Source organism: Python bivittatus, unplaced genomic scaffold (genome assembly GCF_059951505.1).
Source record: "Python bivittatus isolate LINGU-HERP-01145 unplaced genomic scaffold, Pbiv_v1 ctg000840_np1212, whole genome shotgun sequence".
Lineage (NCBI taxonomy): Eukaryota > Metazoa > Chordata > Lepidosauria > Squamata > Pythonidae > Python > Python bivittatus.
Window position 1 is genome coordinate 17,230,372 of NW_028277113.1, and position 12,610 is coordinate 17,242,981.

General features: G+C 38.6%; 1 protein-coding gene across 3 annotated transcripts; it reads right to left on the reverse strand.

Annotated features, from left to right (window-relative positions):
* Nucleotides 1-2,250: 2,250 nt before the first annotated feature.
* MYLIP (myosin regulatory light chain interacting protein) lies at nucleotides 2,251-11,958 on the reverse strand. Of its 3 annotated transcripts, none has more exons than XM_007435103.4 (7): nucleotides 11,764-11,958; nucleotides 10,658-10,848; nucleotides 6,992-7,177; nucleotides 6,178-6,375; nucleotides 5,526-5,690; nucleotides 4,805-5,228; nucleotides 2,251-3,512 (listed from the first exon to the last, which is right to left on the reverse strand). In XM_007435103.4, exons 1-7 carry the CDS (start codon nucleotides 11,848-11,850, stop codon nucleotides 3,423-3,425), a joined length of 1,341 nt encoding a protein of 446 aa, XP_007435165.1. In that variant the 5' UTR covers nucleotides 11,851-11,958; the 3' UTR covers nucleotides 2,251-3,422. The 3 variants fall into 3 exon arrangements, with proteins under 3 accessions (XP_007435165.1, XP_025026902.1, XP_087986815.1); XM_025171134.2 differs by having other exon boundaries at nucleotides 10,658-10,717; nucleotides 11,764-11,957; XM_088130689.1 differs by lacking the exon at nucleotides 11,764-11,958 and adding an exon at nucleotides 11,268-11,735.
* Between the last annotated feature and the right edge of the window lie 652 nt (nucleotides 11,959-12,610).

Here is a 12,610-nt window from a genome sequence, read left to right on the forward strand (position 1 = left end):
CCAAATAAAAACTTCAAAGGCTGCTGAGGTGAGCAAATGCCTGGACACCTGGAACTGAAATGTCATTTCTATTGCAAAGTTCATCTCAGATTAGATTATGAGACTGTATTAGATCCATGACCCTCCTGGCTGGTAAAGGCCACCTGGGAGATGTCATGTAGTTGGATCCACACAGTAGTATCTGCTTCTTTGAGGAGGAGGGGGGCAGGGCCTCCCACCTTTAAGCAGGGAATGGTAAGCACCCGCCTCAAGAAGCCTTCGCTGGATCCAACTTTCTGGACAATTTTCATCCAGTCTTCCCTCAAAAGAGAAAGTTGCAGAGTAGGTGGTCAGCACCACAACATTGGTTGCACTTGTAGGTGACCATGGTAGTGAAACCACCCTGGCTGTACTAGATTTTTCTCACAACTTTGAATACCATTGACCATGGTATTCTTCTGGACTGCCAGTGGTTCATCTCTGTGTCATTTCCATTAGTGTTAAGGGGAAAGGTAGAGATTGAGCTAGTGGCTTCTCTTATGGGGGGGGTTACTTCAAGGGTCAATGCACTCACCTTTCCTTTTCAACATCTACATGAAGCCATTGAATGAGGCCCTCTGTCCATTGGTGGTCTGGTATCATAAGTATGCTGACATTACCCAGCAATACATTTTGGCCCTAAGCCAACTAAGCAACACTTCAGGGTCTTGTACTATCTGGAAAGAGTTTAGGTGAGTATGGGCTTAGGCTCAACCCTGACAAGACTGAGTGGTTGAGGATGTTTTTACTTCCTAAGTCTGGAGTGGCTCCATTTTTAGCCCTAAATTGTACTTCCCCCTTCAATGCTGGCATACAATCTGGGGAGTTTCTTGGATCATGCCTCCTGCTTGAATAGCAAATGGCAGCTATGGCTAGGAAGACCTTTGTGTGAGTTCATCTAGTGCAGTGTTGTCCAAACTTGGCCACTTTGAGTGGACTTCAACTCCCAGAATTCCCCAGCCAGCCATGCTGGCTGGGGAATTCTGGGAGTTGAAGTCCACTCATCTTAAAGTGGCCAAGTTTGGACAACACTGATCTAGTGCATTAGTTGTCCCCATACCTGGACCAGGAGGCCCTTAAGACAGACACGCTTTCATATCTGAACTATTGCAATGCACTCTACATGGGATTGCCCTTGAAGACCACTCAGAAGCTGCAACTAGTCCAGAATGTGGCAGCATGGGCAATTATGGCCATACCACAGCATGCCCATGTAACACGTTTTGCCAGTTGCACTGGTTACCAGTAGGCTTCCTGGTGTAATTCAAAGTGCTGGTTATCACCTGTAAAACCCGTCATGACACAGGATCTGGTTATTTGAGGGATTACATGTTTCTAGTAATTTCTCCGAGTCCCGTATGTTCTAATTTGGCATGCTCCAGCAGCCATCAATTGAAGTGTCATGTAGTGGAGCTGTAGTAGTAGATCTCATCTCATTCAATGCCTTCTGGAGCAACATTCTCCTTGAGATTCATACGGCTGTCACCATGACCTTATTTAAATGAGTTAACAACCTGGCTGTTCCCCTAGGCCTTGGGTCACAGTAGGTGCCAGACCTGTGCATGTTAACTAATATTGTGTTCCCAGACTTAGATTTTTTACCTTTGTATTTTCTATTGTTCTTTTGGTAAGCTGCCCAGTCATAAATTGGATCAGCCTAGAAATCTTACAAACATACCTACACGTGTCCCTCCCCCCACAATAAAACTGCTTGCCCCAAGTACTCACAAGTACTACACATCTTAGTTAACAGCTCACACTGGAAACAAGCTTCTGTTTCTCTTATTTAATATTTGCTTCTATTACACCTCTTCCATCCAAAAAGATGGCCTTCCGTAATTTATATTTAGACTTGAAACTCCCTCAATCCATAGCTCTAGGTGGCACTATGACAATCTATGCCTCCTTTCCCAAATGAAGCCATTACATCTCCATTCCCTCTCTGCCAACTAGTTCAATAGCTGATCAGCTACATGGGTACTAGCTCCTTTCTCATCCTTGGGAAATTAATCTGTAGCCAAGCCATGAAATCACACATGAAAGACCTGAACATTATGTAAGCAAAGAAGCTCCTTTATCAGTTCTATAGGTCAAGTACTCCTACAGTTCCACCACACTCCAGCCATATACAAGTATGGGCAAGAGAACGACATCATAGCTATAGTTGCAAATGTTTTGTGATGAATAGTTAAGATTAATATACAAGTGAGATGTAGAGAAGACTGCCACATCTATTTTAAAAGTCCTTTATTAACTGAATATATAAAAAAGAGAAGTTTTCTACCATATAGGAGCTCTTGCTTCATGTGGAAACAAAACATTTTTACAAAGTGAAAAAATAAATATCTTTTTGGGAACAAGATTTATATGCTAATGTGCCATAAAAAAGTAGTTTTAATATTTGACAAAATGTCTGTGCAAAGAAACAAATGCATACACATATTACTGCTACATTAAGGCAATATGAAAAGTATATTTAGAAAGTCTCAGTAAAGTGACTTCTCTAGCTTTCATTTCAGCTAGTATTGCACATGATCATCTAGCTTTCAATATTCTGTAGCATTCACTAGTTGACCAAAGTCCAAAATGCCAAGGGAAGGTAGGGATCATAGTAGATGGTTTTAAGAAATTTAACACAACCGCATTTTAAGAAAACAACACTAAGATTATAGAATTTGAGGAACATTTCGCCAAACACCAGGCATATGAATAGAAACAACAGCTGAGTTTTCTAAGTAAAAAAAAAATTCTTTAGATGATCAAAGTTACATTTTAAATGTTTATCCACATTTTCTTAGTACCCAACAGGCTGCCAAATTGACTCAAATGTTGATAGTAATTTTGCAAGTAATCTGATTGCAAGATTTGCTGAAATAAATCCAGCTATTTGCTTAAAGCTTTGCAATCTTAATTTCTTAAGTGCACCAATTTAAAAATAGTTTCTTACTTCAGTAAAACCAAAGCAGAATCTAAATTATACTACAATAGATGTACATATTAAAAACTATTTTCTAAAAGATAAATGGGAATAGTCATGCTAGATAAAGTAACTTTTAAAACAATTTTAATAAAATGCATAAAACTATCTGAGTTACTGCTGGATACTGCAGAGTAAATTTCCATCTCTTCTCTCAGAATATTGCCAATTTATTAATAATGTTGTTTCAGATAACAAGTTTGTCTACAAGTCATTCACAGCATATCCTCTAAAATTTATTCTCAATGCTCTGAAAAGAGCTTGTTCATATTCTCCCCTTCCCAGTTTTGTTGCGGTCCTTCCAGTAATTGCTGGCAGATGCAGAAGCGATAGTTCTTCATCAGTGGAGTTGGAATATTAGTGCAGTACTTTGGAAGTATGGAATAGTTCAGAAGGTAACATGGTGCATCCACCAATAACAAAAAGGTCATATTAGAGTCAAATTAAGCAAGCTGGTGTGGGTAGGCAAATAAACATGCTGCACGTGCTCTATTTGAGATCTGCAGACTGGACACAACTAGAAGGAAAACAGGAGGAGTGTTACCAACTGAATGTCCAGGGTTTTATTAATTCTCATAAACAGAAGATGCTAATACACGATTTACTGTACTGAAAATTTATTTTTAAACACTTATATCAAAAACCTGAATGGGTTTTTTATATATATACACACGCGCACATATAACCATTACAAGGCAAATGCTTGCTTCCACTGACTCTTTTCCAAAATCTGAGAATAGGGGCACAGAAATAGTTAAGGTTGCCTGGAAACACAACATCTACGTGGCTCCAATGTGGGCAACTATATCTAAATCCAGACCGCCACTAGATGGCAACAAAATGCTTTCTGTATCTCTTCTATCATCTAGTGGTGGTCTGGATTTTTACAGCGCAGCATGGTAGCCCCAATTCCACTATCTTCTGCTACGGTTCCAGCGTCCTTTTCCTCCTCTCTCCAGTTGGGAAAGGAATGATTCAGTGACTGAGCAGCCGTTAGGTCAGCTACTGCAACAGCAAAGAAGCAGTGGACATCTCTCTCTTTCTCTTGCCCACCTGAAGTTGCTGCAGCCTTGCAAGTACAATCAGCCATGTGCTCTTTCACTACTTGGCACTTTTATCTGAAAGATTTATTTTGGAGGCCACAGAACTCTAATTATATTACTGAGATAGATTTCACAGCTCCTGCACAAATAGTATTTGTAAGAGATATGCAAAACATACCATGTTGGACTGATCCTGGTCCAAAACTTTCTAACTTTTCTGAAAAGAAATATTCTGAACATTCCACTAAGGATTCATGCACTTCCATAAGTGGATTGTCTGGAGCCCAACTAACCATTTCTGGTTCCAGTGAATTAACTTCCAGAAACATATGAACATATGGAACATTTCGACTGACCTGTTCTGGTGGAATGCAAGGACAGAGATTCCAGAACTGGAACAATGCAACATAGAACATTTTGCATATTTACCTATATTTGGGGAGTTGTCTATAAACACTGAAATTCTAGAAAATGTTTAGTTTGAAAGCAACATTTACCAATTTCAATTAAAGGTTGGTAGTTTCACTTTTAATACTTCATACTACTTGCAAGTAATCAACAGGGCCAGTAGTGCATTGATCAATAAGGCCTAACCCTTTCTTCCCCTTAAAGTATCTTGATGCACCGCTACACCTAGCCATGAACTGGTTTTTAAATCTTGTGTTCAATATTATTGTATGTTTTATTGGAAATCAAAGAACTTCCAGTATTTTTTGAAACAAGAAGTCAAAATGTAATACTTTGTGGCAACTTATTTTATACCTACTTGTAATTGTGCAGCACATGTTTCACAGCACACAGTGTGGCCACATGGACAAAACGTTGAATTTATTTCTTCTTCACAGCATGCCATACACAGCAGAGACTCCTTAAGCTTCCGTAGCTTTTCCTGAAGAGCTTTCATTTGCTGACAGTTGAGACCCTCACAGTTGTTGTTACAGTTCATACTGTTTTCTGAAGATTTAAGAGGAGAACTGGGGGGGCTTTGGTCATTTCTTGAAACTAGATCCACAATGCCAGCATTGTAAAGAGCTCGTCTTGCATGATCATAAGCTTCCTTAGATGTCCGCTTAATGTCAAATACATACTTCTTCCCAAGATTAATATTTTCTGTTAGGAACAAGGATGCCAAGTGGCCCTTTAGGTCTCGGCTATATTGCATCATGACAGCGCTAGTGACAGTATCACACCTAATAGGAAATAAATAAATAAATAAATGAAACATGAATCAGCTTTTTCTCTCTTAATATCCCAATGCTACTGAAATAAGAAGATCACTTTGGGAAAAAAATGCTGTGCTTAATGTAAACAGAGATTTCAGTGTAAGTGATTTAAAATAGATTTATTATCCATTTAATCTGTTTATAACATCCTGGAACAATGGTGTGACAAACCACTTATATTACAGCGTCACAAACACTGGAGCTGAACGTGACTTAGAGCTGCTTTACCTTTATATATTCTTTTTGTTTCCCAGAAATACAAACCTGTAAAATGCATGTGTTTCTGTTATTGCTCTGTACAGTCCACTAGCAGCTCTGGTGCTGATCATCTTAAAAAGATGAACTATACTGTTTCCTGATTCTTTAGTGACAGTTAAGTATACATTCTTCCCAGACTGTGTAGCCATCTGAACAACTGAATATGCAATCCTAAAGCAATGGAGAAAAAATACAAAGAATGAAACTATAACGTTAAGCCTGAAAATGCTGTTATCAGCATTTTTGAAGACAAAAACAGACCAACTACAGACTGGCAGTGTAAAATTAAAGATGAAGTTTAAAAATGAATTGACCATTTTTGGAATGAAGAAATGAAATCAGCTTTAACAACGATAACCTTTCCCAATGAGTTGCCACTTCAAGAAGTATAAATTAACTCTTGTATAACGTTTTGGAAGCAGCTTTGAGGTATAAAAAGAATACCTGAATTTTCTGCAGTAAAGAAATCTACAGTTATTTGGAGCTAGCACCTCCCCCCCCCCCAAAATACATCTGAATGAAACAATCCATTTCAACAATACACAGTGAGAAATGTTCAATATGGTTATGCTAGCAACTTATGCTAGCATGCTTCAGAATCCTTTGGCTATTTTACAAGCTTTTGATAGTTTTTCAGGCAGAATTTTCTGGTAATCACCTGTTGATGGGAATGAAGTCATCTTTACATCTGGAAATGCCCTCAGGACCAACTCCAATAAAAAGTTTTTGCCCTTCGCTGTCTCTAACAGAATGCCATTCTACTCCATAGTTCTCTAGTGTTGACACAATCTGTAAAACTTGATATTCTGCTGAAGCTTGGCTGAGGCCTTCAAGTTCCTTATGTTTTGCAGTAATACTGTAGATAAAAATATGAAAGTAGGTTAATCATTTAATAAAATTGACTGATCTTTAAATCCAACCTTTTGAAGATTTAGGAATATAGAAACATAATTATAGTTTTAATTATATTTTATACTTAAATGTACTGATTTGCAACTAGAAAATCCCAGATTTTATTTTGGAGCTTTTAAAAACAGATTTCACACAATTCATAACTCTTGAATTAATTTTAATGCTATTAATTAAAAGGTATAAACAACATCAAGGATGAAAAGTTATAATTTTTACTGAATTCATTATTATTCTAAGTTAATGTCTTCTTTGAGAAAATTCATTTACTGAATCAAAAACATGACCTTACACTTACACCGTCATCAGGTTCAAGACAAACTGATTCATTTTGACTATTCTAACCAGCTCAATGGGACAGGCAAGAAAAGCTAATTCTCTCACAGAAAGCAGCCCAATTTTAATATTACAATAACTTTCCCCCAAAATAATGCTTTCAAAAATTAAAAGTCTTGCATCTAATGAGTTTAGATGCACATTTAAGACAAAAAAAAAAAAAAAGTGAAACTTGCAAATAATAATCCATACTTCTGCTGTATTAAAAGCTTAACAACAAAAATTACCTGTCCAAAGTAGAAGAGGTAAGCTCCTTCATACAAAACTCTTCATAGTGGTATTTGGCAGTATTCTGATTATAATCACCAAACTTCAACTGGGCAAGCAATGCACTTAACTCGACAGCACGTTCAGAAGGACATTGAAGATTACCAGCCAGAAGATCCTCCTCTATGTGCAGGAAAAACATATGCCTAAAATTGGAAATTATTTTTTGTAACGTAGAAATGAAATTTAGCAACATTTAAGACCTGCTCAAACATAAAAAAATATTTCTGCTGCTGCTTATTTTACATAATGCTCTGATTTTTCTAACTAAAAGAGTGAAAATGTTAACTATAAAATACAAGGACAATATTAAACACAAGAAGTTAATGCTACATTTCAGAAACTGAAATATAGAAACAATATTTAAGTTTTAAAAAGTTGGAATGAACTGAGCAGTACTCCTTAAGATTTATTAAAACCGAATTTATATTTAAGATAAAAAGTTTAACTTCTGCCTTCATATCCAATTAATAACTGAAGGCAGTCCAATCATGAATAAAAATGGAATCACAATAAACCCCACAGTAGGTTGATGGGGAACATCCTAAAAAAATGAATATATTAGGCTGTCTCTCAGGAATATGAGTCTAAATGTATAGCTAGTGACATCTCAAAACTAATAATTGATCTTGTTCTTATTAAAGTTAGGGTTTTTTGAGACCTGAATCTGGACTCATCACTTGTACCTCTTCAAATATGCCCAGTATTTAAGGTGAAAATCCTGTGTTGCTGCTGAGTGCCGATCTAACATAATACTTAGTCCTTACATTCCTTATAGTAACAGTTTATTTTTAGAATAAACTTTTTAAAAATAACTTCATTAGATTTTACAATCTTTTTAGAATAAACGTTTAATATTCTTCCTTAACAAATATTTGGGAGTAAAAGCCAAACTATTATTTTGACAGAATGCATCAACCTATCAGTGGACAATGTATTGTTCAGGAAAGAGATCAACAGGAAGTAGCTTCACTTCATCTCAGCGATAAGACTGGTAGATAAGACTGGTATATAATATGGACTTTTCGAGCAAAGCACAAAAGATTCACAGGCTCCAATCACCACTGCTGATTAATCAGGGGAAAGGTTAAGTCTGGACATTCAACTCTATTGCATATAGTTAAGGGTATTCAGCATTTATCTCAAAAAGAAGCAACAGATGTTACAGCACTTAGATAAGCAACATTTTATCTAGTGCAATAGCCTGATGTTTAGACTACAAATTATAAATAAGAAATACTTCATAACTGCAAATGTCTAATGAAACTATCATTTTAACTCCAGGAAGCCATGTGGAGTCCTTGGGGTTCTGAGCTTGGCTGTTTTCTTGCAAATTTTGTTTTTTGTTTTTTCCCCTGGTAGTTCCTTGATTAGGGTATTGTTTACTGCTGATTGTATGTCTGGTGATAATCTTGGTGTTAATCTCTGCTTATCTGGGTGATGTTTCCTGTTAGCATCTTACCAAGCTAAATCCAAAAATGCGAGGGAATTCCTGGAAGCTTGGTATTTAAACAACATCTACACACTATTCAAAAGAGACAATGAAAAGGAAACAAAAGACCAGAACATCTTCTCACCAGAAATAATCAAAACAAAACCCCCACCCCCACCAACACTGGCAGGGCATGCCACTGTATATAAACAGAGAGCAAACCCCATTCCATTCTAGCACTGCAAATGTTACCTAGCCAGGTAACAAAACATTTGCAAGAAAACAGCCAAGCTCAGAGAACCCCCAGGACTCCACAGTTCAACCCTGAGCTTCCTTCTATTGCAGAAAGCCATTTGAACAAAGTAGCACATTTAACATAGCTCACTTCAAGTTAGAGAAATTAAGTTATTCACTAAATGGGAAACAGGTTTAAGGTAACTTTTGTCATAATCTTTATCCATTCTTTAATTTTTAGAAATTAAATCACAAAAAAAGTTATAGCAGACTGCTACAAGTTAGTTTATATAGCAGACTGCTACAAGTCTTCAAGACAGTTCAACTACAAAAACAGAACTTTCTGCCGGAGGCAACTGTGGCAGACCAATCAGAAACTGAATTTCTTCAGAATCTCCTCTTTCTTCTAGGGCAGCAACTGCTGATTTGGTGGAACAGCCTAGCAGCTATTAGCAAGGGTTACTCTCAGTCAATGACCTATAGTTACACTGTTGTTGCTTCTCTGGAGCAGACTTTCTTCCTTCAAGCCAGAGACTTTTCAATTGCAAAATGAGCCACACCCAGAAGTGTTTGGGAGTCAGCTTTCACACTACAATTCCTTTCTGAACATATATTTTTTAAAATAATTTGTTTTACCAACACTACACGAATATGAGAGGGGGAAGAAATATGAGCATATGCAAGTATATATTCTGTGTCAATACTCCATCCATTCTATTCAGTACTGTCCCAAAATCTATTCTCTTCAATTATTAAATAGGCTAAGAAGAAATTGCTAACGATTGGGGGAAAATATACAGTATCAAATAATATGCTTAACTTGGAATCTCATTCTTTGGAAGTAGCCTAGCATTCATAACCTTCTAAAACAGGCCAAAAAACCCCAGCTGACTGACCCATCACATAAATTTGTGATCATCACATTGCAAAAGTGTAGATCATAGCATAAAAATCAATGCATTTTAATTCCAATAGTCTCTCAAGTTGGTATAAATCATGTTGTATACTACTCCACAGAAATGTAACTATATTTTAAAAAATAATTATTTGAGTTGCATTGTACAGTGATGCACTGTTACAAAGTTGTAAACAAAATATTGAGCAAATTATTCTACCTCACAAAGATAGAATAAGAGAGGGCTGTGCTCCTCTTCAGGGATGTGTTAACGCAGCCATCTGTCAGCAAGGTTATAATTTAGATTCTGCATGGAGAACATGATTGATAGCTTCAACAAACCCTTCAAACTATAATTCAAGGTATTAAAACAATCTATGTAACGAATATTCTTCCATCACACATACAGGAAAATTTTACAAAAACTACTGCTGGGAAAATGAAGTACACGTACCCTGAAGTTTTAAGCTCAGATATGTTACAGTTCACAAACCAGAAATAAAGTAGTAGCCTTCCAAATAATCATTAAAAGTGCAATGACAATGTTCTAGTGAGCATTTTTAAATCCACTTTAGAATTATATTATATAAGAAAAAACATTTTTCTTTGTAGCTGGAAACAGTAATTTGAATATTACTGTAATATGACACAGATTAAAGGAGGAGTACTGTAAATTGAAACACTGGAGGAACAGTTTCATGTCATGAACATTTAAAAATGACCTGCAATAACACTGCTAAGAGGTTACTATAGGGCACTGGAGCCAATACTTTCTTTTACATTTCTTCTAGAACTTCCGTAACTAGATGAACCACTGCCAAGTCCATATGTGAACACTAATAATTACCTGATACCAATGTTTTTTAACAGTGACATCAGGCCATTGCCTTTAATGGTGGCTTCTTCCCAATATAATATATGTAATAATACCATAAAATCAAGATCAACTGAAAAAATTAGATGTCATAGGTATGAAGAAAGTCAGAAGTCATGGTTACTCTATGGAGCTACAGACTAAAAATAATATACAAATAGAAACAAATTTCAGTGGTTTATTTCATTTACCTTGTCTGTTCCTGCAAGATCAGATGTGGCTCCACAAAGAACTTGACCCGCAGTTTCAATCTGTAAGGAGGTAAGCCATCCATCTGTTGGGATATTCTATTTCGCAAATTCAGCCACAAATTCTCTCCTTTGCTCCCTGTAAACTGGAGTCCGAAGTAATCAACTTCTATAATCCCCAGTCGCCTGCAAACCTATGATTACAAGTTAAACATCATAAACACTACTATAATGAGCACCAGAGAAAGATGCTGTAAACAGCTGTTTACCTAACAAAATTACCCAAACAGTTTCCCACTTGTTACTATTACACTGGCTGAGGCAATATTCTGAATATTGCATTCAAAATGAAGTCAACTCAGAATGCTCTTATGGAAGCTATTAACCTCCACGTCTAAGGCTTTCAAGGATTCAACAAAATTGCAAGCATAAAACCAAAAATATAACAGTCTGCCTACAGATTAACTAAAATATGAACCTTTAACTTTACCTAGAGCATAAACAGTAATTGCCGCTGGAGCAAAGGCATCAAACCAAGAGCTTCATACACTCATGGAAACGAACCGGTCAAAATTAGAAGCACTCTGCTTTACCAGGCACTCCTGCTCCCTACCTCCGCATTCCCAACAGGTCCACGAAGCCCGGCGGGGTATTCCCGAGCAGCGCACAGCTCTGGGGGTGCTGGTCGAACAAGTACCATCACCTCCGCAAAATGCCACGTGGCTAGTGCGGTTAAAACGGGGGTACGAGGGGATTTTCCCGGCGGGGATATAATATATACGCCAGCTAACGAACAAACGGAGCGGCTCGCAAGCAGCGCGTGGGAGACGAGAAGAGAAGCAGCGGCAGCGCAGCGACGGCCCGGTGCCACCGTCGGGGGCGGTCACGTCCTCTCCCTTCTGGCTTCACCCAGAGTGGCTGCGTCGGGCGAGGAGACGACTCCCACTCGCGCCGCGCCAGCCAGCCCTGCGGTGTCTGCGCGTGAGCGACGCGGGAGGGAGAGCGCGTGGCATCCGGACGGAACGAGGGAAAGGCCGCGTGAGAAAGCAGCCCCGCCGCGAGCCCCGAACGGCCGCTCAGGGGCAAAGAAAGAAAGCGCGGCTTTTCACCTGGTTGAGGCAGTCTTCGCCATTGGCTTTGGCCTCCACCTCCACCTCCATCACCACCGCATCCGGCCTGGTCACATAGCACAGCATGGCCGCCCCTCGTCACCAAGACGCACCCCAAAGAGTCCCTGACTGCCGCCTCAGTCCCCGCTAACGTACACCCCCCACCCGCAAGTCTTTTCGATGCTTTGAGATTCGCCGGAGATCGCGCTCCTTTATCTTCTCGGTCAACCTCCTCCCACCTCAGGCCCCGCCCCCAGACGAAGCCTAGCCAATGAACGCGCCGAAAAGCGGCGCTGCCGCGAGAGTCACCAGGCCCAGAAGGCGGTTTGTTTTCGTTAAGGAGGAACAGTCTCGGCTATTGCTGCAGAGGCTTCGGGTTCCCGATGGCGCTCCATATGCGGGGCCAGAATGGTGGAAGAAAATCGGAACGAATGTCAAATGGAAATAAAGCAGAGAAAACTAAAGGTGATGCGGAAGAGTTCCTTGGCGGTGATATGTAGTGCATTTCTTTTCAAGCAGTGAGGGAAAATTGAGCAGTGGTCACAGAGGACGAAATCTCAAATACATATTCACCACAAAATAAATAATAGAGAAACAGACTGGCATACAACTGGACTAAAAGTACATAGCATATATTGAAATCACCTGTCTTAAAAAGTAAGACATGAGGCTCAAATGGTTGAGATTCACTCTGACAGAAAGATCAGTTGCAATGCTCAAACACTGAAACTTTTCTATCTTAAAATCTTTTAAAAGATTTTTGAACAATAAATTCTGGTCAAGATCTACTAAGAAACAGTTGTTTCCATGGTATTTCTGGTCATGCTGGATTGATTTTCCAGTTTAT

What these genes read in the sequence shown, in the direction of transcription:
- MYLIP (XM_007435103.4), bottom strand. Translation starts at nt 11,850, where the DNA reads ATGCTGTGCTATGTGACCAGGCCGGATGCGGTGGTGATGGAGGTGGAG. An exon ending in ACCTCTTCTACTTTGGACAG is followed by an intron (nt 6,376 to 6,991) that starts GTAATTTTTGTT and finishes TTTTATCTACAG; the next exon opens with TATTACTGCAAAACATAAGG. An exon ending in GACTTCATTCCCATCAACAG is followed by an intron (nt 5,691 to 6,177) that starts GTGATTACCAGA and finishes CCATTGCTTTAG; the next exon opens with GATTGCATATTCAGTTGTTC.